The sequence below is a fragment of the Myotis daubentonii genome, chromosome 9 (genome assembly GCF_963259705.1).
Source record: "Myotis daubentonii chromosome 9, mMyoDau2.1, whole genome shotgun sequence".
NCBI classification, from domain to species: domain Eukaryota; kingdom Metazoa; phylum Chordata; class Mammalia; order Chiroptera; family Vespertilionidae; genus Myotis; species Myotis daubentonii.
The window spans coordinates 82,998,515-83,026,508 of NC_081848.1; the positions used below are offsets into that span (position 1 = coordinate 82,998,515).

Genomic DNA, 27,994 nt, shown 5'->3' on the forward strand with positions numbered 1-27,994 from the left:
CCGAGCTGCGATTGGCTCTCGGAGGGCTGAGGGGCGGGGCCCGTACGGACCCTGCGTCCGGCGGAAACGCGGACCGGAAGCCGACACAGCGGCTCAGCCATGGGTGCTCCGGGCGGCAAGATCAACCGGCCGCGAACGGTGACTATATGGCGGCGCCGAGCCCTCTGTCCCCCCGGGATGGGCCCGACGCGCCCGCGGCGCCGGGTGCGGGGAGACCGGGCGCGGGGCGCGGCCGCCGCCTGAGTAGCGTCTTCCTCCCCCGCAGGAGCTGAAGAAGAAACTGTTCAAGCGACGGCGGGTGTCGAACCGGGAGCGGCGCCGGCAGCACCGGGTGGTCGGGGCCGTGATCGACGAAGGGCTGACCACGCGGCACCACCTCAAGAAGCGGGCGTGAGTGCCGGGCCGCTGCCGCTGCCGCGGGTCCTCCCCGGGTCCCGCCCCCGTGGCCGAGCTCCCGAGCCGCGGGCACTGTCCGCACCCGCGCTTCGCGAGGGACGCGTCCCCTGCGTTTGCGCCTTCATTTATAAGCGAAGCCTGAGGCGCACACGGGCGCGAGCCTGCCGCGGGCTGAGTTTCCCGGGCACCTGGGCTTTTGCCTGGAAGTCTCAGGACGGCCTCGTCGGGGAGAAAAGTTCCCACGCCATTCTTTCACTGAGTTCTTCATTATCAGTCTTGGCAGAGTTTATAATAAGAAACGTATTTCTCTGGCCTTTGCCCCTGGTTCCTGGCACAGAGCCCCTCAAGCCTTCCGAGCGATCGGAGCGCGTTTTATTTCGTTAGGAGCCCCTTCTGAGCACGCCGAAGTTTAAGCTCATGAGTGACCCGGTGGGTCTGGTCACCAGACAACCACAGAGGTTAGAGGACTGGGACATGAAACCTCCCCGTCCCCCACCTTGGGAAGTAGGGTGGCGGCGGGTGGGGTGCTGGTGATTGAACTCTGAGAAGGCTTGAGCAGCGGAGGTTTGATGAGCTTCCTGGTTGGTGAACTGATGGAGGGGCTAGAAGGTAGCTCACCTGGAAAGGGCCTGGAGACGCCTGGCCTCTCCCCCATACCTTACCCTATGCAGCTCTTCCATCTGGCTGTTCTGAATTGTATCCTTTTATGATAAATCGGTAAATGTTCCCCTGAGTTCTGTGAGCTCTTCTTACAAATTATGGAGTCTGAAAAAGGGGTCAGGAGCGCCCTGCTTCATAGCGGGCGGGTCAGAAGTACAGGTAGATAATGTCATTGAATTAAATTTATAGGACTTAACCCCCCCTCCCCCAATCTGATGTTAGAAGTATCTAGAATAGAGGAGAAAAATAGTTTCCCCTTACAAATTTCTACAATAAATTAAAGTTTAACACTTAATGTTAAGTACTTGATGTGTTGAAATTAAACTTACTACCTCAGAGCCCAGATTTTTAAATAGTTCCTTTGATGTGGATCCAAAGACCTTTTTTAAAAATATTTTTTTATTGATTTCAGAGAGGGAGAGAGAGATAGACACATCAATGATGAGAGAGAATCATTGATTGGCTGCCTCCTGCACACCCCATTCTGGGGCTCGAGCCCGCAATCTAGGCATGTGCCCTGACTGGGAATCAAACCGTGACCTCCTAGTTCATAGGTCGATGCCCAACCACTGAGCCATGCCAGCCGAGCCAAAGACCCTTTTTTTAAATAGCTAGAACCGCCTGTGTGGTTGTGTTGTTCAGGTTAACCCAGATCTTTGTCCTGCCAACCCTTCAGGTCCAGTGCACGTGCCAACATTACTCTGTCTGGGAAGAAGCGCAGAAAACTCCTGCAGCAGATCCGGCTTGCCCAGAAAGAGAAAGCTGCCATGGAAGGTGAGGCTGGGCGCAGAGGCGGGGTCGGGGGCAGCCTGACTCCACTTGGTCCTTTAATGCAGCTTCTTTCTCTGTTCAGTGGAAGCCCCTGCAAAGCCAGCCAGGACTAGCGGCCCACAGCCTAAATCAAAAAAGACGCCGAAGCCCCCCCAGGACGTAGACATGGAGGACCTTGAAGCTGGGAGCTAAGTCACCCCTTTCATCACAAGGTTCTCACCGGGAGCCAGGCGGACTCGGGGCTTGTTCCAGAAGACTTTGGCGAAGACATTGCACCTTTTCACTCTCCCCAGACTCCTCTTCCATAACGGCCTAGTGGCCTGCCTGGAGGGACGTGTTGAGAGGAAGAGCGGAAAAGGAGGACTGGAGAGGCGGCGCCTTAGCAGGCACCTCCATTTGCAATAAAGCCCATATTCTCGCTGAGATGTGTGTGACTGCGTGCAGGGCTGGGGGTGGGCCGTGAGAAGGGCTCTGTGAGGGGAAAGGCAGCGGTGACACAGGACCCACGGGGTGTGCTTGAGCAAAGACATCAAGGAGCCGGCCTCCGTGACCGCCTGGTCTCGAGTGAGTGACACTCCGTTTACTTCTGAACAAAATACAGCTTGCTGTGAGATGGCCGAGGAGGTGAGGGTCCTGAAACCAGCCCTGCCACTGCTCTGTTACCGGGTGGGCAAATCGCTTCGTCATGTTTGTCGCTGCTTCCTTTGCTGGATTATATTTTTAATAAAGTGAAGACCAGACATTATTCTCCCTATTTATTAATTTATGAGAGGAAAGGAGAGAGTGAGAGAAACAGTGATCAGTTGTCTCCTGTACGCACCTGGACACCGAATCGAAGCCAACTCCTTTCACCACAAGATTCTCTTGCTGTGATTCCCTTGTGCACAGGACACCACACTGAGTCACGCCGGCCAGGCATCATTTTCCCCTTCTAACTGTCAAAAACGCTGCTAGAAGCCAGGGCTGGGGTGTTTAATGAACATGAAAAGCTGCCCAGCCCTGACCGGTTTGGCTCAGTGGATGGAGCTTCGGCCTGCGGACTGAAGGGTCCCGGGTTTGGTTCTGGTTCAGGGCATGTACCTTAGTTGCGGGCGCGTCCCTGGTGGGGGGTGTGCGGGAGCCAGCTGATTGGCGTTTCTCTCTCATCGATGTTTCAAACTCTGTCCCTCTCCCTTCTTCTCTGTAAAAAATCAAAAAAATACATTAAAAAAAAATCTGCCTGTGTGGAGAAGTATATTTAATCAGTGCAGGCTTCCTGGAAGAGGGAGACTTTGTGGCCAGTGTTGCACCTCTTCCCCTACTTTATATTTTTAACAATATCAAACTTTCACTGAAGCTAAAAGATTAGTACAATGAACCCTTATATATGGACTCTGTCTGGATTTACGAATTTTTTAACATTTTGCTCTACTTGTTAAATCTACACATTTGCAAATATGTATGTATATGGGTCTCTGTTCTTTGCTGACGCATTTGAAAATCAATTGCAAATGACATTCCATCCCTAATTTTGCTATATATATAAAAACTTTGTTGATCTTTAGAGAAAGGAAAGGAGAGGGAGAAACATCGATGTGAGAAACTTACATTGGCTGCCTCCTGCACACCCCACACTAGGGATAGAGCCCACAACCTGGGCATGTGCCCTGATTGGGAATCCAACCAGAAGCCTTTTCGTATACCAGACTACACCCAGCCAAACAAGCCACTCCATCCTATATAGTAAAAATACTATTATCACACCTAAGACTTTTAACATGAGTGAAATGGCTAATATTCAATTTTTCATATTCAAATTTCCCCAGTTGTTCCAATGTCCTTTACATAAGTGATCTCAAATGATCTTTGCAAAATGTCTGAGATATGAGACATCATGCCCATTTTACAGATCAAAAAATGAGCTCCAACAGCTGGGTCACTTGCTCAGGGTTACATGGCTAATAAGTAGCAGACATGAATCCAGACCTGTCCAACTCCCAAACACGCTCGCCACTGTGAAACCACTAGGGCAGTGTTCTCAACTTTCCTAACGCCGCGGCCCTTTCATACAGCTCCTCATGTTGTGACCCCAACCATACAATTATTTTCGTTGCTACTTCATAACTGTAATTTTGCTACTGTTATGAATCGTAATGGAAGTATCTGATATGCAGGATGTATTTTCATTGTTACAAATTGAACATAAAGCATAGTGATTAATCACAAAAACAGTATGTAATTATATGTTTTCCAATGGTCTTAGGCAACCCCTGTGAAAGGGTCGTTCGACACCCAAAGGGGTCGCGACCCACAGGTTGAGAACCACTGCATTAGGGGAAGAACCACATAAGACTGGTGCTGCTACAAACATTCAGGTACAAGTTTTTGTTTGAGCACCTGCTCTCAGCTGAGAGCGACATCATGAAGAGACAGCCCAGCCCTAACTAGTTTGGCTCAGTGGACTGAAGGGTCCAAGGTTCGATTCCAGTCAAGGGCATGTACCTTGATTGTGGGCACGTCCCCAGTAGGAGATGTGCAGGAGGCAGCTGATCTATGTTTCTTTCCCTCGATGTTTCTAACTCTCTCTCTCCCTTCCTCTCTGTAAAAAATCAATAAAATATATTAAAAAAAAAAAAAGACAAATTGGACAAGCTGGTGACCCCCGGTTAACCAGCTGGACATCCGAGTGGACTGGGACGACCGCTGGGTCAAACACATGGAGGACAGCTACGGGCAGCAGTGGACCTATGAGGAGGAAGATCGTGGAGTTCGCCTGCCACACGGCCTTCTTTGTCAGCATCGTGGTGGTGCAGTGGGCCGGCGTGGTCATCTGCAAGACCCAGAGGAACTCCGTCTTCCAGCAGAGGATGAAGAACAAAATCTTTTTTTTAAAATATATTTTTATTGATTTCAGATAGGAGGGGAGAGGTAGAGACAGAAACATCAATGATGAGAGAGAATCATTGATCAGCTGCCTTCTGCACGCCCCCTACTGGGGATCAAGCCTGCAACCTGGGCATGTGCCCTTGGCTGGAATCGAATCTGGGACCCTTCAGTCCACAGGGCAACCCTCTATCCACTGAGCCAAACCGGCTAGGGCTGAAGAACAAGATCTTAATATTTGACCTCCTTGAGGAGATGGCCCTCACTGCTTTCCTTTCCTACTGCCCTGGAATGGGAGTCGCCCTGAGGATGAACCCCCTCAAACCTACCTGGAGGTTCTGTGCCTTCCCAAACTCTCTTCTCCTCTTCGTGTATGACAAACCTGAAAACTCATCATCAGGCGAAGCCCTGGAGACTGGGTGGAGAAGGAGACCTACTAGAGCCCGCCCTGCACGCCTGAGCATCGTGCCACACTCTGCACCCTCCCCCACCCCTTTGTGTACTTCAGCCTTAGGACTCAGAACTCCACCCTGGTAGGAAGCACCGAAGCATGTGGGGGAAGCGAGCCGTCCCAGAATGAAGCATGTAGCTATATGTGGGGAGTGGGGGGGCGGGGGGCGGGGAGGCTGCCTGGCAAACATCCATCTGTGGGAATGACAGTGGGGAAGGTGTTTATGTGACTTTTTGTTTTTGTAAAAAGGAAATCATAAAAAGACTGAAAGAATACATTTGATATGTGAATTTGTACAAATAAAGATGGCTATTATAATGGGGAAAAAGAACCTACTAAGTGCCAGGCAGACACTGTTGCAGGTGATGAAGATAATAGCCTTTTATATATATACTAGAGGCCTGGTGCATGACATTCGTGCACTGGGGTCGGGGGTCCTTCAGCCCAGCCTGTGTCCTCTCACAGTCCAGGACCCCTCGTGGGATGTCCGCCTGCTGGCTTAGGCCCGCTCCCCATTAAGCTGGCAGCCGGACAACCCCCAAGGGTTCCTTAGTGCCGCTGCCACCACCACTGCCACCCCCCGCTGTGCTCCCCAGCCATGAGCCTGGCTTCTGGCTGAGTGGCGCTCCCCCTGTAGGAGCCCACTGACCACCAGGGGGCAGCTCCTGTTTTTTTTAAAATATATTTTATTGATTTTTTTACAGAGAGGGAGAGGGATAAGAGAGTTAGAAACATTGATTAGCTGCCTCCTGCACACCTCCCACTGGATGTGCCCACAACCAAGGTACACGCCCCTGACCGAATCTAATTTGGGATCTATCAGTCTGCAGGCCGATGCTCTATCCACTGAGCCAAACAGGTTAGGGCAGGGGACAGTCCTGTCTTGAGCGTCTGCCCCCTGGTGGTCAGTGCACATCATAACAACTGGTCATTCCACCGTTTGGTCTATGTGCATATTAGCCTTTTATTTTATATATATATAAAGTTCCTGTTTTCAAAGAGCTTATTTTCTGGAGTTTGTGCAATAAATACAATAAAAATAGCTAATGCTTATTAAGTGCTTGCTTACCATATTTCCTGGTTTCAATTTTCACAATTCTGTGAGATGTTACCACCCTCATCTGCATAAGAGGGAGCAGTCATGGAAAAGTTAAATAAAGTACCCAGCCAGTAAGTGGAAGAGCTGGGGTTTAGGTAAGCGGCTGGAGCGGGGCCCTGGCCGAGGCGTGCTGGCTGCACGCAGTGACCAGGCTACCTCTCTGCAGGTGTGGGGAAGTGCGGACAGGAGACAGCGCAGCCTGAGCAATGGACACTGATAGGGTCGGAGGGCCAAGCTGGGCTGGGAAGACGCCCAGTTTACTTCGGGCTGCTTCTCCCTCTCTTTACTTTTCTTCTCTTACCAATTTTCTCTTCTTTCTTTCCGTCTCTTTTCCGCTTTCCCTCTTCCCTTCTCTCCTTTAACTACTTTTGACATGGTCACTGTTTCTTAAATAAAATGTTTCCCAGTGCTTCGTTTTTTAGAAACGTCGTGAAGTGGAACATTTTGTAGTTTGGGCTTTAGGAAGAACAATCGAATCGTCTGTGTATTCATGGCCCTTTGAAAAAAGAAGAAAAAGGCGGCAGTGACGGCGAGCTGGGCGGCTCTCCTGCGGGGCCCGCGGCGCGGCGCGGAACCAACGTGCGCGGCCCGCGGGAGTCGCCGGATGGGTTTTCTTGAGAGGCCTCGTCGCCGCTCGTTCCTTTCGGGGGTTCGCGCCAGCGCGCATGCGCCGCTGCGCCCCGCCGCTCCCGCCTCCGGCTCGGGCTCCGGGATGTCCGCGTTGTGCGACCCTCCCGGGGCCCCAGGGCCTCCGGGGCCGGCCCCGGCCACCCACGGTCCCGCGCCGCTCAGGTAGTCAGCGCCCCTGGTATCTTCCCCCACCGCGCGGCCCCGCGCCGATCCCCCAGCCTCCTCGGCAGAAACCCGGATCCTACCCCGACAGCCTGCGCCAGGGTCTCCGAGAGTCCTGCTTGGGTCCCCCCAGAACTCGGGGGCTGCCTCCCCCACACTCCGGGCTCCCCTGCCCGAGCTCCCCCGGCCTCGGGACTGCCTCCCGCGAAACCCAGCGTCTGGGTACTCCGGACCTGGCCTTGCTCTCCCAAGAGTTAGGGCATCAGAACCCTTGGGACCCCAGCTGTCCTGCCCCCTTTAGCCCGGAGGAGAGAAACCCAGGGTCCCCTGACTTCATGGGCTCCCCGAGAGCCCAGGCCCAGGAATTCACAGAATGCTTTGTGAATTTCCAGCCTTTTCCCTTCCAACGGAAACACTCCTGCCAGGGTGGGAATTTTTTTTTTTTTTAATTTTTTTTGGAGGATCCAGAGAGGAATGGCACAGTCAGAACCCTAGGGGATGCTGTCTTCTTTGGCAAAAAGGGCAGAGAGAGGAAGGGGATTTTGCCTCTTCTCATAACACGGAACCTCAGAGACTGAACCCATATGTTTTGGGAGGGGAAGGGAAGGGTTGAAAGGTGTTGCCTTGTCTGCGCCCTGGAACACCTTGATTCCTGGGCACCTGGAGGGTGCTGGGCAGGTGGTGGCTGTGTGTGTGGAATCCAAGTGGTGAGTGGTTCGGATGCTTGCAGAATATGGGAAGAAACAGGTATCGGGAGGGAGATTTTCTTCCCGTGAAGAGCAAGGTCCAGGGTGCTTGTGTTGTGGTGGAGCATGCAGTAACATTGGAAAAGTGTTTTTAAATATACTCGATTCAACAAAAATGTATTGAGTGCTTCCTATATACCAGGCACCTCCACAGACGGAGACTTAGTATTGAAGAGCACAGAAATGGTTACTACCCTCTCGGAGCTGATAATCTGATTACTTAACCTTGGTTTCCTTCTCTGTAAAATGGGATCATAACAATACCTACCTTATTGGGCTGTTATCTGGATTGAAATAATACAGGTAAAGTACTTTAAAAAGTACCTAACATTCCCAGAGTTATCTAATAATGATATTATTGGAAGAAAAATAGCTAATATTTATTGGGTGATGAGTGTGAAATAGATATGGTGCTTGAGTGCTTTATGAACATTATTTCATGAGGGAGTTATAGTTATCCCTATTTTACATAACAAGAAGCAAGCTCACGGAGGGAATGTACCTCGCCCATCATCTCCAACACACTAAGTCTGTCTCTTGTTTCCTTGCAGTGCTCAGGAGCTGTCCCAGGAAATCAAGGCTTTTCTGACGGGTGTCGACCCCATTCTGGGCCACCAGCTCTCGGCCCGGGAACACGCTCGCTGTGGTCTCCTCCTCCTCCGCTCTTTGCCACCTGCTCGGGCTGCCGTGCTCGACCACTTGCGAGGCGTCTTTGATGAAAGTGTCCGGGCCCACCTGGCTGCCCTGGACGAAAGCCCTATGGCTGGCCCGCCTCATCTCCGCCCGCCTGCACCCTCCCACGTCCCCGCTGGGGGACCCGGTCTGGAGGATGTGGTACAGGAGGTACAGCAGGTGCTGTCCGAGTTCATCCGGGCCAACCCGAAGGCCTGGGCACCTGTGATTAGCGCGTGGTCCATTGACCTCATGGGGCAGCTGAGCAGCACATACTCGGGCCAACACCAGTGTGTGCCCCATGCCACTGGCTCTCTCAACGAATTGCTGCAGCTGTGGATGGGCTGTCGGGCCACGCGCACGTTAATGGACATCTATGTTCAGTGCCTCTCGGCTCTTATCGGTAGTTGCCCAGATGCCTGCGTGGACGCCTTGCTGGATACCTCCGTCCAACATTCCCCACACTTTGACTGGGTTGTGGCCCATATTGGCTCCTCTTTTCCTGGCACCATCATCTCCCGAGTTCTTTCCTGTGGCCTTAAGGACTTCTGTGTTCATGGCGGGGCTGGAGGTGGAGCTGGTGGCACTGGTGGAAGCTCTTCTCAAATCCCCTCTACAGACCCCTTCCCTGGATCTCCTGCTATCCCTGGGGAGAAGCGGGTACCCAAGATTGCCTCAGTTGTGGGCATCCTAGGGCACCTGGCCTCCCGTCATGGAGACAGCATCCGACGGGAGCTCCTGCGAATGTTCCATGATAGCCTGGCGGGGGGCATTGGGGGCCGGAGTGGGGACCCCTCCCTTCAGGCCACAGTTCCCTTCCTTCTGCAATTGGCAGTCATGTCACCAGCTTTGCTGGGCACAGTCTCTGGAGAGCTGGTGGATTGCCTTAAGCCCCCAGCTGTGCTGAGTCAGCTTCAGCAACACCTGCAGGGATTCCCCCGAGAGGAGCTGGACAACATGCTCAACCTGGCTGTGCACCTGGTGAGCCAGGCCTCCGGGGCAGGTGCCTACCGCCTGCTGCAGTTCCTGGTGGACACAGCCATGCCTGCCTCGGTCATCACTACCCAGGGCCTGGCTGTGCCAGATACTGTGCGCGAGGCTTGTGACCGGCTGATTCAGCTGCTGCTGCTACATCTGCAAAAACTGGTTCATCACCGGGGAGGGCCTCCCGGGGAAGGGGTGCTGGGCCCGCCCCCACCCCCCCGCCCCGTGCCCTTTCTAGATGCGCTAAGAAACCATGTTGGAGAGCTGTGTGGAGAGACATTACGACTGGAACGGAAGCGCTTCCTCTGGCAACACCAGCTCCTGGGCCTGCTCTCGGTCTACACCCGGCCTAGCTGTGGACCTGAGGCCTTGGGCCATCTCCTGAGCCGGGCCCGAAGCCCTGAAGAACTGAGTTTGGCCACCCAGCTATACGCAGGGCTGGTGGTCAGTCTCTCGGGCCTCCTGCCGCTGGCCTTCCGAAGTTGCTTGGCTCGGGTGCACGCAGGGACTTTGCAGCCTCCCTTCACAGCGCGGTTCCTGCGCAACTTGGCCCTGCTTGTGGGGTGGGAACAGCAGGGTGGCGAGGGCCCTGCAGCCCTAGGAGCCCGGTTTGGCGAGTCTGCCTCAGCCCATCTGTCTGACCTGGCTCCTCTCCTGCTACATCCTGAGGAGGAAGTAGCGGAAGCTGCTGCCTCCCTCCTGGCCATTTGTCCCTTTCCTCCGGGAGCCCTGTCCCCCTCCCAACTCCTGGGACTGGTGAGAGCCGGGGTGCACCGTTTCTTTGCCTCTCTGAGGCTGCATGGCCCCCCAGGTGTGGCTTCAGCCTCCCGACTTCTGACCCGCCTCTCGCAGACCTCCCCTGCAGGGCTCAAGGCTGTCTTGCAGCTGCTAGTGGAAGGAGCCTTACATCGGGGCCACACGGAACTGTTTGGCGGGGAAGTGGATGAGGACAGCGAGACTGTTTCCGTTGTCTCCGCTTCTTTGGCTTCTGCCTCCCTGTTGGACACAAACCGGCGGCACACGGCAGCTGTGCCAGGTCCGGGAGGGATTTGGTCTGTTTTCCATGCTGGAGTCATCGGTCGTGGCCTAAAGCCACCGAAGTTTGCCCAGTCACGAAATCATCAGGAAGTGATCTATAACACCCAGAGCCTTCTTAGCCTCCTGGTGCACTGTTGCAGTGCCCCTGGGGGCAGTGAATGTGGGGGCGGCTGGGGGGCTCCCACCCTGAGCCCGGAGGCTGCCAAAGCTGTGGCAGTGACCTTGGTGGAGAGTGTGTGTCCTGATGCAGCTGGTGCCGAGCTAGCCTGGCCTCCCGAGGAGCACGCCCGGGCCACCGTGGAGCGGGATCTCCGCATTGGCCGGCGCTTCAGGGAACAGCCCCTACTCTTTGAGCTATTGAAGCTGGTAGCAGCTGCTCCTCCAGCCCTGTGTTACTGCTCCGTGCTCCTGCGGGGGCTGCTGGCCGCCCTCCTGGGCCACTGGGAAGCCTCTCGCCACCCTGATACAGCCCACTCCCCCTGGCACCTGGAGGCATCCTGCACCCTGGTGGCTGTCATGGCCGAGGGGAGCCTCTTGCCACCTGCCCTGGGTAATATGCATGAGGTATTTAGCCAGCTGGCCCCTTTCGAAGTGCGTCTGCTACTGCTCAGTGTCTGGGGCTTCCTCCGGGAGCATGGGCCCTTGCCCCAGAAGTTTATCTTTCAGTCAGAGCGGGGACGCTTCATCCGGGACTTCTCCAGGGAGGGTGGGGGTGAGGGTGGACCCCATCTGGCTGTGCTGCATAGTGTCCTCCACCGCAACATTGACCGCCTGGGCCTTTTCTCTGGCCGTTTCCAGGCAGCTTCACCGTCCACTCTGCTCCGGCAGGGGACATAGCCTTTTCCTCCCTCTAGTCTAGACGCTGAGGATGTTTGAGCAGTGAGACGGGGCTAAGGTGCTGCAGAAAGATGGAGGTTTCTCTCCTGAGACCTTAGCGTAAAGAGCGCTGTCACTTTTTCCCTCTACCTTTTTTTCTAAATAAAATTTGCCGATTTGAGAAAAGTAGTCCAGTGCCTCCGTGATGCTTAGAGCTTACAGCCGGCAACATAGGACAGCGCCTGGCTCTGGACACTCCCGCCTCCGGCCGTAAGCCCCGCCCCCGGCCGTAAGCCACGCCCCTGGTCCGCCCACCCCCGTGAGCATTTAGAGTGCGAGGTCCGCCAATGGGGCAGCCGCCCGGAGCCGGGCCAATCCGAAAGCCGGAAGGGGCGGGCGCTAAGCTACGTGGCTCAACGTGCGCAGGGGGAGGGGAGGCTCGGGGTCAAGGAGCAAACCCGGCACAAGATGGCGGCGGTAGCGGCAGTGGCTGCGCGTAGGAGGCGGTGAGGAGTCCGGAACCCGGGGCGCGCTCGGGACGCCCCAGACCCCCCCAAGCCCCATAATCTCTTCTTCTTGAGTGCCTTCCCGAGGCTCCGCCCCCCCCGGCGTCGCGAGGACTTTGTCTCTCTGGAGGCTGCTTCAAGCACCCCCCGCTTCCTCACGGTGGACTCGCGCGGCGTTGGGAGCCCATACTTTTGGTCCTTGCTCTGGCGGCTCTAAAAGGCCGCAGCCGTGCGTCCTGGTTGGCTGTGGCCATTCCCAGCCGCCTCCCTTCCCGGGCGGCTCGCTGCGATGAGCGCTGCCGCCTCCTTCCTGCCGTGCTCGGCGCCATGGGGGGGGGGGGGGGGCGGGGGCCGAGACGTGGCCGGGCCTCCGGGACCGCAGCGTCCCGCCGGCAGTCGGCCTGCACTGCCCTTCGTGCGCTCCCCACCGCCAGAGCCCAGCCCTGCCGTGCCCTCCACGTGGGCACCAGCCCTGGCGTGTCCGCTGTTCACGCTCACTGGGCACAGCTGGGGCAGGATCCAGAGTTCACAGTCGGCCTGGATGATGTTGCTCAAACACAACATGCAATCGAAGGGTTTGGTCTGCGCTCTCGGGTTTATATTACCAGAAAAAAACAAACAAAAAAAAACCGGTTCGGAAGAACCACCGGCTCCACAAAGCGCTTGCCAGGACCTGAGGGACGTGCTGGGTGGGAGAGGCGCGGACTGTGCCTCATGAAGGAAGCGTGGGTCGTAACACACCTCCTGGAAGTCCGGCCTCAAACAGTCGGCGGTGCCGCTTGCCCTGTTGCTCATTCCCAACTTGGCTTTTGGGCCGCCTCTGGCTCCGGGGCACTCGGGGCACCCCAACAGGTCACGACTGAGCCATCCCTTAGAAATCCTATCCCCCGGCACCTGGCAAACCCATTTCACAGAGCGTGCCAGTGGGACTGCAGAGGGTCTTGCACTCCCTGTGCCGCTGGCTCCTGCTGCGTTAGCAGGTGGACGTGGGCGCAGTGGGCAGGGTGGCCGGCCGCGCTCAGCACCCGGGCCGCATGCCTTGCTGTTGCGCCTCCGATAGCATTGCTTCTGCGTGTTGGCGACGGCTTATTCCTCTGGGCTATTCAGCCACAGGCCTGGGGTTTGCCGCCGCTTCCTGTCTGGCGCGGCCAGCTTTGTACATCCCTCTGGCACTGGCCGGCCTGCTGTGCTCTGTGACCTCCTTTCTGCTGGTTTTCTGCCCCTTGAGCTTCCAGGCAGGTGCCGCGGCCAGTGCTGGGTGCCGTGTGCAGAGCGGGCCCTGCCCTGTGGCTTCCCCATGAGCAGGTTGCAGAGTTTGAATGCTTAGAAGAAGCCTGTGGTTTTTGTGTGTTTCTCCCCATCTGGACTTCCCGCCTCGGTGTCTGGGTGAGCATGTGCAAGCCGCAGATTCCCGGCCCGAGCGTCTTTCTTCCCTAAGCTCGCCAGGGGATTCTTCGCAGACACGAAGGTTTGAGGACTCCTGTGCAGGATACGCTCAGAACGCGTGACTGTGTCCTGCAAAGGAACGCGGTTCAGTAAGCCGTTAAATCCCTCGCCCGTCAGTTGACATTACAGCGGGGAGGTGGTGGTTGGTGGGAGCCCTGGGGTGATGGTCCTCAGCGGGCCGCCCTGCCAGTGGTTAGTGTGCTGTATTGTGCGGCAGGAGGTCCGGGGGGCTAGAGGCAGGCGGAGGCAAGTGCAGTCCCATTTTCACCCCTGACTTGGATGGATTATTGAGCCTTTTATGCCTCAGTTTTCCCATCTGGGAAAAACCTCAACCTACAGTCACCAAGAAAACAAAGGAAGGGAAAGGAGGTGGTGTAGCTAAAGAAGCGATTCTGAACCCTAACCCCACTAGAGTTGTTTAGGGAGATTTAAAGCATTCTGATGCCCAGGCCCCTCTTCAAACCAGTTAGTTCAGAATCACTGTGCGTGAGACCCAGGCACTGACTTGATTTATTTATTTACAATTGATTTTAGAGAGGAGGGGGCGGTGGGGGAGGGAACGGGTTTGTTGGTCCACTTACGCATTCATTGGTTGATTCTTTTTTTTAATTATTATTAAAGTATTACATAGGTCTCCTTTTTTCCCAATTGACACCCCCATCCTGAGGGCAAGCCCCCACCGCCCCAGTGTCTGTGTCCGTTGGTTATGCTAATACATTTGGTTGGTTCTAGGATGTGCCCCATGGGGGTGTTAAACCCGAACCTTGGCTTATTGGGACCACACTCTAATCTATTGTGCCACCCTCAGGGAAGAAATACTTGACATTTTTAAAAGCTGCAGGTGGAGTTGCAAACCAGGGAGAGAAAGCCAGGTCCCTATGGTACAGTAGGATTCAATACAAGTTAGCTGTTATTATTCTTTTCAGACTTGGGTGGTGAGAGTGGTGACTTACTTTGAAGATAAAGGAGTGGAGATGGGAGGAGCTGGATACCTAGGGTGCTGGGATGTTGGGGCCCTAGCAGCTGTGATGAGCAGGCAGGCTGAGGTGCATCTTTAACCTTTTCACTGTCGCCCCACCCAGTGCCTTCCCCTGGAAAGGATGGCTGCTTTGTTTCCCGCTTCCACACACGGGCCCGCCGCCTCCCCTGGGGCCGGCTGCTCCAGCTCCTGCTCTGAGGCTGATGTAACCAGAGTCAGTACCACGGCCTCTGACGGCCGGAGATCCTTGGTCCCCTTTCTTTGCCTTTTTTGTTTGTTACTAAAAACCATTGAATTGTACATTTTTTGCATTTAAAAATATATTTTTTACTGATTTCAGAGAGGAAGGGAGAGGGAGAGAGAGAAACATCAATGATGGGAATCATTGATTGGCTGCCTCTTGCACGATCGGGGATTGAGCCTGCAACCTGGACATGTGCCCTGACCGGTAATTGAACTGTGACCTCCTGGTTCATAGGTCGACGCTCAGCCACCACGGCCAGGCTCTTTGCCTTTTTGTTTTTATTTATTTATTTAGCTCGTTGCCTTTTTAAAGGAAAGTGTGAATGAGCTAACTCCTCAGCCTGACAACCTCATGCGCACCTGCCTTCTGTTCTCTTTAATGGGAATCCATCTTCTTCCTCTTTTCTGAGCTGTCTTTCAGGACTTGGCTTTTACCTCTGAGAGTGCGGCCCTTTCTCACCCCATACTGATGGTTCCCTCTTTTGTCCTTTTTCTCCTTAGGCCTTGGACAGGTTTGGTGCTGGCTTGTCTAGGGGCCTGCCTGGGACTTACCCTTGCCGTGGATAGAAGCAACTTTAAGACCTGTGAAGAGAGTTCCTTCTGCAAGTATGAGACTTCTAGGAGCGTGGGATGGGATGTAGGGTAAAAAGGTGGTCTCTGTGGCCGATGGGGCAGCCTGGGGACATGGCAGGTGATGGGGAACCTAGAGACATTGGGGCACCCTCCCATCTTCTAAACCATTTGCTTGGCAGGCGGCAGCGAAACATACAGCCAGGCCTCTCTCCATACCGAGCCTTGTTGGATTCCCTGCAGCTTGGTCCTGATGCCCTCACCGTCCATCTGATCAATGAGGTCACCAAGGTCAGGGGAGAAAAGGGAATCTGGTGGGGGTGGGGGTGAGGAAGTGGCCAGAGGGGATTCGGGAAGGGGAACCTACAGCCAGCATCCTGTCCAGCCATCTGGGGACTTTCACTTTGTGAGGAATTCAGACCTCAGGTCCCGTAGGCAAGGGTCTAGGAGCGGGAGACCCCTCAGGAGGGAGTGGGTTCAGAGGTCATTCCATGGTATATCCTCCACTTTATCCAGACCCAAACCTCTGCCCCCAGGTGTTGCTGGTGCTGGAGCTCCAGGGCCTTCAGAAGAACATGACTCGGATCAGGATCGATGAACTGGAGCCCCGGCGGCCTCGATACCGGGTGCCAGATGTGTTGGTGGCTGATCCCCCCACAGCTCGGTAAACCTTTCCAGAAAACCTGTCCATCTTCATGGCCCTTTCTCCTTCCTGATAAATTTTTACTTGGCATTTGACCTTTCTTAACATTGGGACAATAGCTGACAAACACCTTGCCACACTCCTCACCCTCCCCTATCTTCTTTCTCTGTTTCACTTATTTTCTCTTCCACTTAAAAAAAACATATATATATATATATATATATATATATATATATATATATATGTAGAGAGAGAGAGAGAGATAGATATAGATATAGATATAGATATCTATATATATCTTACTGATTTCAGAGAGGAAGGGAAAAGGAGAGAGAGACCATCAATGATGAGAGAGAATCATCGGTCAGCTGCCTCCTTCTCGGCCCCCACTGGGGATCGAGCCCGAAACCTAGGCATGTGCTCTGACCGGGAATCAAACCATGACCTCCTGGTTCATAGGTCAGCGCTCAACCACTGAGCCACACTTGCCAGGCTTAAGTGTTTGATTTAGATTCTCAACCTCCCTAATGCTGCAAACCTTTAATACAATTCCTCATGTTGTGGTGACCGCCAACCATAAAATTATTTTCGTTGCTACTTCATAACTGTAATTTTGCTACTGTTATGAATTGTAATGTAAATACCTGATATGCAGGATGTATTTAGGCGACCCCTGTGAAAGGGTCGTTCGACCCCCCAAGGGGTCGCGACCCACAGGTTGAGAACCGCTGATTTAGAAGCTAACATGAATCCTTCGCCCCGCCCATCCACGTGCTTCCCTCTGTCCTGTGCCCCTAGCTCCCCCAGTTACAGTTGTTATTCTGAAGTTTATCAGTCCCTTGGCTTTTTGTTCTTACAGTTGTGTCATGTATGTAAACACATACATATACTGGTGTGTTTGTGTCTAAGCCATAAGTTACGTGGTTTTGTTCATTTTTGAGGTTTATAGGGACATTCATCTCAATGAATGTCTTCTGGGATTTCTTCTCACATAACTTTATTTAACTCTGTTGCACATTGTTCATTTTTTCACTGCTGATAATGTTTTATGATTATATCCCAACTTATTTATCGTTTCTATGTTGATGAACATTTTAGTCATTTCCAGTGTTTTGCTATTCGAAGTGTTGGCATGAACATCATTGTCGGGGTCTCCTGTCCCTGTGCCAGTGTCTCTTCAGTGTAGAGCTAGGAGGGGACTGCAGGGCTGTAGAATGTGGAGATGATCTACTTCCTAAGGGAACGCCCGAATGGCTTACCGTGTGCACTCCCCCCAGCAGCATGGGATCCACTGACCCAGATTGTACTGTTGGCTTCGTCTTTGTCAGTGGAATGGGTGGTCTTGGCTTGGTGGTTTTCCTAGTTTATTAATGAGACTGAACATCTGTGTATCTGTCATTCTGGCTTACTAGTCTGTGAAATGGTAGTTGCCAACCATGCTTATTTTCCATTTATATTGTTTGTCCTTGTTGATTTGTAGAAATTCATGTCTTGACACTATGACACTAATTCTCTACCATTTATATTGCAGCTATCTTACCCAGATTGTAGCTTATCTTTCTACTTTCCTAAAAGTGCCTTGGAAAAAAATTTTTAAATTTTAGAATAGTTTTAGATATTTAGGAAAGTTGCAAGAATTTTATGAAAATTTCTTATACCCTCCACTCCCGTTTCCCCCTGTTGTTAACATTACTGTGGTAAAAAAAAAAAAAAAACAAAAAAAAACATTACTGTGGTAGAGTTGTCCTATCTAATGAGTTGATGCCATTATTAACTATCTAAAGTCCATATTTTATTCAAATTTCCTTAGCTTTCACATAATGCCTTTTTCTTTTCTGTTTTTGGTTAATCCTCATCTGAGGGTATTTTTCCTATAGATTTTTAGAGAGCGTAGAAGGGGAGTAGAGGGTGGGGAGAGATGAGAGACACATTGATTGGTTGCCTCCCACACACACCCCGACCGGGGCCAGGGATTGAACCTGCAGCCGAGGTACCCTTGATGGGAATCGAGCCCTTCACCCTTCGGTGCATGGGCCAGTGCTCTAACCTGTTACCCACACTGACGTGGCTACCTCATGCCTTGTTCTATCCCATGTAGGGCAGCATGTTACGATTTAGTTGTCATGTCTCCTTGGGCTCCTCTAGTCTAGTACAGTGTCTCTGACTTTTCTTATTTTTGTTGATCCTAAAGGTGTTTTTTGATAAGTAGACGTTCTGAATTTTAGTGTTTAAAATGTTTTAGTTTTTGTTTTTTAAACTCACCCAGCCTGGCCGGTGTGGTGAGTGGTTGAGCGTCGACCCAGGAACCAGGAGGTCACTAGTTCTGTTCCTGGTCAGGGCCATGCCCGCATTGCAGCTTGATCCCCAGTAAGTGGTGTGCAGGGGGCAGTCCATCGATGATGTTTTTCTCTCATCGATGCTTCTATCTCTCTATCCATCTCCCTTCCTTTCTCTCTACAAATCAGTAAAAACATGTTTTTTAAAAAAATCCTCACTCGAGGACATGCTTAGAGAGAAGAAGGGAAAGGAAAGAGAGAGAAACATCAGCGTGACAGAGAAACATGGACTGGTTGCCTTCCGCATGTGCCTTGACGAAGAATCGAATTGGCAGCCTTTCAGTCCGTGGGACCACACTCCAACCAGCCGAGCCACTCTGGCTGGGCTCAGATGTATCGGTCTTTTACAACTTCTGGTGTTAGTGTTTTCTAAGTTGTGTTTAAATACTTTTCTACCTCAAGGGGGAAAAAAATTCTTTTTATTTTTTTCTAAAGATTTTACTTTTAAATTTTAAGTCATAATCTGTCTGGAGTTGATATTTGTATTTGGCATGATGTAGGACTTTCTTTCCTATCCAGAAGTTTGTTTTTCATCTTCATTATTAAATAATTCTCCTGTCCTAGCTGGTTTGGCTCAGTGGATAGAGTGTCAGCCTGCGGACTGAAGGGTCCTGGGTTTCATTGCGGTCAGGGGCACATGCCTGGGTTGCGGGCTTGATCCTCAGTAAGGGGCGTGCAGGAGGCAGCCAATCAATGATTCTCTCTCATCCTTGATGTTTCTATCTCTCCCCTCTTCCTTCCTCTCTCTGAAGTCAATAAAAACATATTTAAAAAAATAAGTAAGTAAGTAAATAAATAAATAAACAGTTCTCCTTAGTCCTCTTGATCTCACTGGGCTGCCTGCCACCTCTGTTACGTTTAAAAGTTCTAAGTATCCTTGGGTCTGTTTCCAGGCTCTTCATTGGTCCCTTTGGTCCGTTTGTCTGTCCCTACACTGTTATCACACTGCCTGTAGCTCCTGGCAGGACCCCCACCCCTTCTGAAGTGTCTCCGTTATAGGCTTGGTCCTTTGTCCTTGTTTATATCCCTTTCGACCTTCTTTCCAGGCTTTCTGTCTCTGGCCGTGACGACAACAGCGTGGAGCTCACCGTGGCTGAGGGACCCTATAAAATCATCCTGACAGCACGGCCGTTCCGCCTGGACCTGCTGGAGGACCGCAGCCTTCTGCTCAGCGTCAATGCCCGAGGACTCCTGGGTTTTGAGCACCAGAGGGCCCCCAGGGTCTCGTGAGTACCGGGGTCGGGACTGCAGGCAACCTAGTTGAAAGAGCCTAAGGGTGTTGTGGGTCTGGCCCTGGGCCCCTGGGGAAGACGGGGGTAGGACAGCCAGGTAGGGGCTGAGGGCTGGTAGGAAGCAGGCCAGGTCACAGTTTTCTTCGTTTCCTCTAAAAACCAGGAGGCGGTCACTTTTGTCCCTGGGCTGTACCTCGGGCGCCTCCTCTGAGAGGCCTGCCGGGTCTGCCTCTCCCTCTCCCCTTCTCACGCCATCACATGCCCCACATTTATTTTCTTCCTCTCCCCCCACCCCCATGTCTGGAAGTTTGTCGACTGAAACTCACTTTTATGTTTCTGTTTTTGTGTTGGTTTTGTGCCTCCTTCTCCCTTCCCCACCCATCTCCTCCTGCCCTAGTTTCTCGGATAAAGTTAGTCTCACGCTCGGTAGCATTTGGGATAAGATCAAGAACATTTTCTCTAGGTAAATCATGGCCATTGGTACTGTATGTGTTCCTCTGCCTTTACCCACCCTGCACTCTGACCCCCAGGGGAAGGTGCCCCACACCCTTCCATGCCCTGCCCTTCACTCACCTCTTTTTCTCCAGCTATGTGGTCCCTGGTCCCTGTTCTCCTGACTGGGAGAAAGAAGATGAAATATGGGAAGTCCCTAAGGAATGTAGGGAGCTTCTTGCTTTGCCAAGGGCTGGAGAGATGCTGCCTGTTGCTGGGGTTCCTGGCTCTCAGCGGGGGCGCACTAGGCTCTGAGCAGAGCTGCTTGCCAGCAGCCCTTGAAAGCAGGCTTGGGCACCCCTCTTATGCGAGTCCCTGCATTTATCCGTAGCGGCTTGATCATGGTGTGACCCACCGGCCTTTGCAAAACCCGGTGTCAGGCCAGCAGGCTGAGGCCCAGCGAGGGCACTTGGGGCCAGGGTCTCCCCGGAGGCAGCAGAGCCAGGACTGGCATTCCGAACCCAGGCCATTGGGCCTCCGTGTGGAAACACCTCCTGGTGGCATTTACTTCTCATTTCTCTCCATGTCCTTTGGACACTTACATATTCACTGGGGGTCCCTCTCTAGGCTTAACCATTCAGTCCCTTCCTCCATTGCCTTCGTTCCTTTGGACCCTTGGCTCTCTGTTCCCTCACCCCTCCTTCCACTAGCCCCTCGTCCCTGCCCCCTCTGGATTGGAGCAGACAGCTCTCCTACCTTCCAGGCAAGAATCAAAAGACCCAGCTGAGGGCGATGGCGCCCAGCCCGAGGAAGCACCTGGGGATGGTGACAAGGCAAGTGTGGGGGTGCGTGGTTGGAGCTCAGGGTTGGCTGGGAGGTTGGAGCGGAAAGGCCCACAAGAAACCGGAGCTCCGTTTCCTGTCAGGGAGGGGACTGCGAAAACAGGCGGGAAGGAGGGAGCTGCGTGTGATGGGCAGGGTCTGCTTTCCGCCTCATAGCCAGAAGAGACGCCGGGGAAGACAGAGAGAGAGGAGCCAGGAGCCTGGGAGGAGACGTTCAAAACCCACTCTGACAGCAAGCCGTATGGTGAGGGACGGAGCGCCCGGGGAAGGGGCGCAGGGAGCCCTCGCCAGGCAGCAGCTCGAGCGCACCCTTCGCTTTTCCTCCAGGCCCCACGTCTGTGGGCTTGGACTTCTCTCTGCCGGGCATGGAGCATGTGTATGGGATCCCTGAGCATGCAGACAACCTGAGGCTGAAGGTCACTGAGTGAGTCCCAGGCTGCCCTCAGGATATGAGGGACAGAGGAGTCGGGAAGGTGGGAGATGTGCATGCAGATTGGATACGCCAATCAGGCATGGATCACTTCCTGTGCCCGGATCACCTTTATCACTGGAAGATTCTTCGTTGATAAAGGGCAGGGGCCGTTTCTTATATCCCTCACCTGTGTCTGCGGGAGGGGTGGGGGTTGTGTGTGCCAGGGCCTGGGGCCAGTCTGTCTGTCTGCCTGCAGGGGTGGGGAGCCATATCGCCTCTACAATTTGGATGTGTTCCAGTACGAGCTGTACAACCCCATGGCCCTATACGGGTCTGTGCCTGTGCTCCTGGCACACAGTTCTCATCGGGACCTGGGCATCTTCTGGCTCAACGCTGCAGAGACGTGGGTGGACATCTCCTCCAACACTGCCGGGAAGGTGAGCGCACAGGCAGGGGAGCAGGAAGGAGGGCGTTGTCGGGTCTCGAGACAGGTGGGGTGCTGGCATGAGCTTTGAAGAGGTTGGTGGGGGGTAGCCCATTTGGGGTTGGGTGAGAGAGAGGTCCCTGGGCCTCGGGAGCCGCCTGCGAGTTCCCTGCCACTTGCAGAAGACACACACTCATGCATTTCTTGTCAGTACATTATGGGCTGGATACTCTAGGTGCTGGGACAGCGCTGCTTATTGAGGTAGGAAAAGGCCTCCCGCTCAGGGAGGGAGCGCTGTTAGACAGCAAAGACAGCGAGACGAGCTCAGTGGTAAGTGCTGAGGAAGACATGGGGCAGTCACGAGGTGGGCGTGGGGCAGCGGTGCCTCGGATGATGGCACCCAGGAAAGCCTCACTGGGAGGCGACATTTAGTCTCAGCTCAGATTGACGCCTTAGGAGCCAGCGTTAGGAGGGTTTTGAGGGAAACGTTGCTGCTTTGTCTTTGGGTTGGGAACGAGAGTGGGTGTCGGACCGCTCTCTGGTCCCCTCTCCAGACCCTGTTTGGGAAGATGCTAGACTACCTGCAGGGCTCGGGGGAAACCCCGCAGACAGATGTCCGCTGGATGTCGGAGAGCGGCATCATCGATGTCTTCCTGCTGCTTGGGCCCTCGGTCTCCGACGTCTTCCGGCAGTACGCCAGCCTCACAGGTACGCGGCCCCCGCTGCCCGGGAAGCTGCGGCCTTGGCTTCGTGAGGGAGTGACTTTCGGAAGTCCCGTGCCCTTTAGTCTCCCTTTGGTCTACAAGCCTCCCTCAATGTCTGGGTGTCCCCAGAAGCCCCAGGTTGGCCTGATTCCATGGTGACCCCCGTCCCTCGCTGAACCTGCAGGGACCCAGGCATTGCCCCCGCTCTTCTCCCTCGGCTACCACCAGAGCCGCTGGAACTACCGGGACGAGGCCGATGTGCTGGCCGTCAACCAGGGCTTCGATGACTACAACCTGCCCTGCGATGTCATCTGGCTGGACATTGAACACGCCGATGGCAAGCGGTACTTCACCTGGGACCCCAGCCGCTTCCCCCAGCCCCTCACCATGCTGGAGAAGTTGGCATCCAAGAAGCGGAAGGTAAGAGGACTACAGCCATGGTTGGGCTTCTGACATAGCCCTGGAGAGCTCTGACCACCGTGTTCCTTGCTCCCAGCTGGTCGCCATTGTGGATCCCCACATCAAGGTGGACTCTGGTTACCGCGTACATGAGGAGTTGCAGAGCCAGGGTCTCTATGTTAAAACGCGGGACGGCTCTGACTACGAGGGCTGGTGCTGGCCAGGTAGGGGATGCAGCCCCAGAACTGAGGGAGCGGCTGTCAGAAGACCAGGGAGGTAGAATGGTGACCGTTATGCCCCTTGGGGTTGACAGCCACCCTTAACTTCTAGGCGCCGCTGGTTACCCCGACTTCACCAATCCCAGGATGAGGGCCTGGTGGGCTAACATGTTCAACTTTGACGACTATAAGGTATGGCAGGCCTCTGTCTCGACTGCGTCTGTCTTTCCTACCCCACCTCCTTGGTCGTGCTCTGCTTGGTAACCTGCTGTGGTCGGGTGCCGATAGTATCAGGGCCGTGATGACGCTGAGAAATGCATCTTTCCGGATTCCGAGGAGCTCTTTGCTCTGACACTGTTTGTCTTCTTTCTCCCTCTGTCCTTCTGTCCCCGTTTTCTTCCTTGTGCTCTTAGGGCTCAGCTCCCAACCTCTATGTCTGGAATGACATGAATGAACCGTCTGTGTTCAATGGCCCTGAGGTCACCATGCTCAAGGATGCCCAGCATTACGGGGGCTGGGAGCACCGCGATGTGCACAACATCTACGGCTTCTACGTGGTAAGAGGCTGGAGAGGGACTGAGGGCTGGGAACTTGCAACAGACGACAGCTGGCTTTTGCTCCTCACTGCCCCTCCCCTCTCCTGTCTCCACTCAGCACATGGCGACTGCTGATGGGCTGGTGCAGCGCTCTGGGGGTGTGGAACGCCCCTTTGTCCTGAGCAGGGCGTTCTTCGCTGGCTCCCAGCGCTACGGTAAGATGTGGAGGGTAGAGCTGAGGGAGAGGGTGGGAGGCCAGATGGGAGAAGCCGTGGACCTCGGCCTGGTTCTCAGGGAAATCCGTCCACGCAGCCGTCCTCGGAGCGCTCCCCTCTGCACCCTTCCAGCTCTGCACTTTCAGGGCACCAGGGAGGGGTGTCCATTCATGTGCTCTTGTGACCTCTGCCCTCTTCAGTAGGATGCTGGGGGCCCAGAGCCGATGTGGCAAGTCAGAGAGGTCAGCTGAAAAGGCTGAGCCCTTTTTTTTTCTTTTTTTAAATATATTTTATTGATTTTTTACAGAGAGGAAGGTAGAGGGATAGAGAGTTAGAAACATCGATGAGAGAGAAACATCGATCAGCTGCCTCCTGCACATCTCCTACTGGGGATGTGCCCGCAACCCAGGTACATGCCCTTGACCGGAATCGAACCCGGGACCCTTCAGTCCGCAGGCCGACGCTCTATCCACTGAGCCAAACTGGTTTCGGCTGAGCCCTTTCTCTCTTTGCAAGCTCCCCCCCTCTTGTCTTCCTCAGGAGCCGTGTGGACAGGGGACAACACTGCTGACTGGGACCACTTGAAGATCTCTATCCCTATGTGTCTCAGCTTGGGGCTGGTGGGACTTTCCTTCTGTGGGGGTGAGAGGGGATTTGTGGTCCTCGGTTTGGTGGGAGGGGGCCAAGGTAGCGGGCACAGGACCTGGGCATGGATGGAGAGCTGAGAGTCCAGCGTGGGGCCTCGGGGCGCGCCTAGGCAGCTGCCCTCCTTCACCCTCTTTTCCACCCTCCTTCTCCCCTCCCCTCTCCCAGCTGACGTGGGCGGCTTTTTCAAGAATCCGGAGCCAGAGCTGCTTGTGCGCTGGTACCAGATGGGTGCCTACCAGCCATTCTTCCGGGCACATGCCCACTTGGACACTGGGCGGCGGGAGCCGTGGCTGTTACCGTCTCAGTACCATGACATGATCCGAGATGCCTTGGGCCAGCGATACGCCCTGTTGCCCTTCTGGTACACCCTCTTCTACCAGGCCCATCGCGAAGGCTTTCCTGTCATGAGGTGAGGCGTTCTTTGGGTCTGTGCGTCAGCTGAGGTGGCTGGGTGGGGCTGGGCTCCATCTCTGCACCTCTTCCTTCACTCACCAGGGCTTTGTAAAGGAGGGTCAAGAATAAGCAGAGACGCCCTAACCGGTTTGGCTCAAACCGGTTTGGCTCAGTGGATAGAGCGTCAGCCTGTGGGCTGAGGGGTCCGGGGTTCGATTCCGGTCAGGGGCACATGCCCGGGTTGTGGGCTCGATCCCCAGTGTGGGATATGCAGGAGGCAGCCGAACAGTGATCAATATCATTGATGTTTCTATCTCTCTCTCCCTCTCTCTTCCTCTCTGAAATCAATAAAAAATAAAAAAATAAAAATAAGCAGAGACCAATAGGAATGAATAGAAGGGGACATTATTGAGTACTTACAACAGGTTAGTCATTATTCATCTCTGTGCCCAGCGCCAGAATCAAGGCAGACAAGTGTCCTATGCTGTGGAACGTTTATTCTTGGGAGGAAACAAAGATATAAATAAGAAAATTGGCAGCAGTGACCAGCTCTTTGAAAAATAGAAGAGCATAATGGAATTAGGTTCCACCCAGGGCCTTTTTGAGAGGAAGGCCATGTGAGATGAGGCCTGAGTGATGACTAAGATGGATTCTGTGATCTAGAGGAAGAGTGTTCCAAACAGATGAGACTCCAAGTGAAAAATTCTAACGTGGAAATGAGAGCGTTGTGTTCCAGGAGTAGGAAAACCAGTGTGTGTCGGGTAAGGAACCAGAGGAGAGGTAGGAGATGAGATGGAGGAGAAACGTAGGACCTGGTCCTGGAGGGCCTTGCTGGCCAGGATAACCAAGTGGCCACTGGACGGCTGCGTGCAGAACAGTTGGAGGGGCGGCAGGAGGAGGCAGGGAGCTGGGTGAGGAAGTTAGTGCCTAGGCAGAGCTGAGGTTGCAGAGCTGAGGCCCTCCCCCCCACACTGGCTGGAAGCTCCTGGCTCCTGCCCCTGTGCTGTTCTAGCAGCTCCCGGGGTGGCATCGTGGACATCTGCCAAAACAGCAGGTGTGTTCCTTTCTTGTCTTCCTTCCTAGGCCCCTGTGGGTACACTATCCGCAGGATGTGAGCACCTTCAGTATAGATGACCAGTTCCTGCTCGGTGAGAAGTGGGAGGACAGTTGGTGGTGGGTGGGCTGAGAAGTAAGCACGTGCGGGAGGTGGTCTGTGAACACACGGGGAGGGAGGAGGGGAGGCTGGTGGTGCATGGCAGGCGCTGTGGTGCTTCCTGGCTGGGAACTGATCTCGAGTTCTGCGTTGATTCTGATGTTTAGGGGATGCGTTGCTGGTTCACCCTGTATCAGACGCTGGGGCTCATGGCGTGCAGGTCTATCTGCCTGGCCAAGGGGAGGTGAGTTAAGGAAGGGTGTGGCGGGAAATAACGGATGGTGGAGGCCGAATGGGGTACCTGCGATAGTGGCCTGTGTGGTGAGTGACCAAGTCTATCTTGTCGCCCCCAGGTGTGGTATGACGTTCAGAGCTACCAGAAACATCATGGTCCTCAGACCCTGTACCTGCCTGTGACTCTAAGCAGTGTGAGTATGCCTGACCCGCCCCCCAGCTCCGGCTGCCTGTAGGCTTCCAGACGGGAGACAGTGTGTGCTTTGGGGCCCAGTACCCACGTGCGAACGGACGGGCAACAGCAAAGGAGACTGCAAGGCCACGTTGGACAACAGGCAGCTTCACCCCAGCGCTGCTCTTGCCCTAGATCCCCGTGTTCCAGCGCGGAGGGACCATTGTGCCTCGGTGGATGCGAGTGCGGCGCGCTTCCGACTGCATGAAGGATGACCCCATCACGCTCTTTGTTGCACTCAGCCCACAGGTGAGAGCACGGCAGTCCCCTGGGGATGGATGGGCCTCACTCCCTCCTGGGCTCAGCTCTCCCCTGTCCCGCTTCCTCCTCAGGGTACAGCCCAAGGAGAGCTCTTTCTAGATGATGGGCACACGTTCAACTACCAGACCCGGCATGAGTTCCTGTTGCGTCGATTCTCATTCTCTGGCAATGCCCTTGTCTCCAGGTAATGAGGTGCCCGTCTGCCTTGGCAGCTGCTGGGGCGGCTGGGCCTCAGGGATGCTCACAGCTCACTGGGCCCTTTTCTTGTTCTGGGCCGCCTCCTTCCTTCTACTCTGACATCTACTCCCATCCTGCTCCCTCCAGCTCAGCAGACCCCAAAGGCCACTTTGAGACGCCAATCTGGATCGAGCGGGTGGTGATAATGGGGGCAGGAAAGCCAGCAGCCGTGGTGCTCCAGACGAAAGGTGAGGAGAGGGGAGGCCGGGGCAGGCTGGGGACCCCGCCTGCAGGAAAGCAGTTGGTGTGTGGGAGTTTATTGCTGTGACTACGGCGCTTCCTTCCTCCACCAGGATCTCCCGAAAGCCGCCTGTCCTTCCAGCACGACCCTGAGACCTCTGTGTTGATCCTGCGCAAGCCTGGCGTCAACGTGGCATCTGACTGGAGTATTCACCTGCGATAACCCAAGGGATGTTGGGGGGGAGGGGTGCCGTTGTGATGTGAGTTACTGTTCCTTCTGCCTTGGACTTTGACCTTCCCCAGACGTCACTGTTCTTATCCCCAGACCCGGATTCTGCCAGCACCTGGGCAGGAGGAGGGCTGTCTCTGGGCTGTGAGTTCCTCTTGTGATCTCCTGTCCCCCCCCCAACCCCCCCCCCCCCCCCCCCCCGAGCCTCCCTTCACTCTGTTGCTCTGTCTGGAGCACATTCACCTGTGAAGACCTGGGGACCACAGGGCCCTTGCTTTCCCTTCTCTCCTTCCTTCTGGGCGTCTGAACCCGCCAGACCCTCCCCACTCACAACTCTCGGGGTGTGGGTGCCATTCCCTGGCAGACGTTGAGGGCAGTGAGCTTTAGAGCTCCTTTTCTCTGACCCCGTCCCTCCCGACCAGGCTGCTTCCCTCTGTGTTTCTTCCTCCTGCCTCTCCTCTGTCAGCCCTCCCCTTTGTGTCCCACCGACACACTGGGACCACCCCTTACCTGAGAAGGGGCGAATGGATCAAACGAGTGAGGTTGCTGGAGAACTTCCTCTTCCCTCTCTTCCCTCTGCTTCCAGCCTTTCCTCTTTCCCATTCCTTCTAGAGCTGCTGCAGCTCTGACAGGGGCAGTTCTGCCCCCCGCCCTAAGGGGAAAGAAGTTCCCACTTCTTAAGTGGGAGTGGGCATTACACTTATTTTGTCCCCCTTTTGTCCCCTTGAGGGGCATTCAAGATGGAGAAATCAGTTGTGGTTTCATTGAATCACAGTCACCTGTATTTATTGCTGGGAGAAGGCTGAGGCGGGCGGGAGATGATCATGTGTGCCCGGGGTGGGGGTGGGGGGTGAGGGAGGACTAACTGGGGATGAGGGGACATATTTGTGACAATTTTTTTTACTTCCTCTTGGCCCCCGGCTGTGACAGGTTTTGATAAAAGGAGAAACAATAAAGAGATAAACGATAAATAGTGGTTGGTGTCTGGATTCTAGTTCTGGCC

The 27,994-nt window shown here is 54.3% G+C and overlaps 3 protein-coding genes across 4 annotated transcripts; all 3 read left to right on the plus strand.

Annotated features, from left to right (window-relative positions):
• The first annotated feature begins 8 nt into the window (after positions 1-8).
• Positions 9-2,567, plus strand: C9H11orf98 (chromosome 9 C11orf98 homolog). The gene is made up of 4 exons (XM_059710409.1): positions 9-138; positions 266-390; positions 1,733-1,830; positions 1,910-2,567. Exons 1-4 carry the CDS (start codon positions 100-102, stop codon positions 2,017-2,019), a joined length of 372 nt encoding a protein of 123 aa, XP_059566392.1. The 5' UTR covers positions 9-99; the 3' UTR covers positions 2,020-2,567.
• A 4,305-nt stretch (positions 2,568-6,872) lies between these two features.
• INTS5 (integrator complex subunit 5) lies at positions 6,873-11,473 on the plus strand. The gene is made up of 2 exons (XM_059710389.1): positions 6,873-7,031; positions 8,329-11,473. The coding sequence occupies exons 1-2, from the start codon at positions 6,952-6,954 to the stop codon at positions 11,306-11,308; spliced, it is 3,060 nt and encodes a 1,019-aa protein (XP_059566372.1). The 5' UTR covers positions 6,873-6,951; the 3' UTR covers positions 11,309-11,473.
• A 211-nt stretch (positions 11,474-11,684) lies between these two features.
• Positions 11,685-27,962, plus strand: GANAB (glucosidase II alpha subunit). Of its 2 annotated transcripts, XM_059710390.1 has the most exons (25): positions 11,685-11,793; positions 14,963-15,067; positions 15,214-15,322; positions 15,568-15,695; positions 19,057-19,236; positions 19,640-19,705; positions 20,438-20,511; positions 20,677-20,760; positions 20,844-20,940; positions 21,185-21,365; positions 21,907-22,060; positions 22,241-22,476; positions 22,553-22,679; positions 22,786-22,865; positions 23,087-23,230; positions 23,328-23,424; positions 23,965-24,066; positions 24,238-24,481; positions 25,549-25,613; positions 25,786-25,862; positions 25,972-26,046; positions 26,220-26,333; positions 26,417-26,529; positions 26,670-26,770; positions 26,876-27,962. In XM_059710390.1, the coding sequence occupies exons 1-25, from the start codon at positions 11,756-11,758 to the stop codon at positions 26,983-26,985; spliced, it is 2,901 nt and encodes a 966-aa protein (XP_059566373.1). In that variant the 5' UTR covers positions 11,685-11,755; the 3' UTR covers positions 26,986-27,962. The 2 variants fall into 2 exon arrangements, with proteins under 2 accessions (XP_059566373.1, XP_059566374.1); XM_059710391.1 differs by lacking the exon at positions 19,640-19,705.
• The last annotated feature ends 32 nt before the right edge of the window (positions 27,963-27,994 follow it).

Bases quoted from the DNA above. Each gene is read 5' to 3' on its own strand.
- C9H11orf98 (XM_059710409.1), top strand. From the start codon at position 100: ATGGGTGCTCCGGGCGGCAAGATCAACCGGCCGCGAACG. The intron at 391-1,732 runs GTGAGTGCCGGG...CCAACCCTTCAG, and splicing joins CACCACCTCAAGAAGCGGGC to GTCCAGTGCACGTGCCAACA. The intron at 1,831-1,909 runs GTGAGGCTGGGC...TTCTCTGTTCAG, and splicing joins AGAGAAAGCTGCCATGGAAG to TGGAAGCCCCTGCAAAGCCA.
- INTS5 (XM_059710389.1), top strand. From the start codon at position 6,952: ATGTCCGCGTTGTGCGACCCTCCCGGGGCCCCAGGGCCTCCGGGGCCG. The intron at 7,032-8,328 runs GTAGTCAGCGCC...GTTTCCTTGCAG, and splicing joins CACGGTCCCGCGCCGCTCAG to TGCTCAGGAGCTGTCCCAGG.
- GANAB (XM_059710390.1), top strand. From the start codon at position 11,756: ATGGCGGCGGTAGCGGCAGTGGCTGCGCGTAGGAGGCG. The intron at 19,237-19,639 runs GTGAGTACCGGG...CTCCTGCCCTAG, and splicing joins CAGAGGGCCCCCAGGGTCTC to TTTCTCGGATAAAGTTAGTC. The intron at 22,061-22,240 runs GTACGCGGCCCC...CTGAACCTGCAG, and splicing joins GCAGTACGCCAGCCTCACAG to GGACCCAGGCATTGCCCCCG.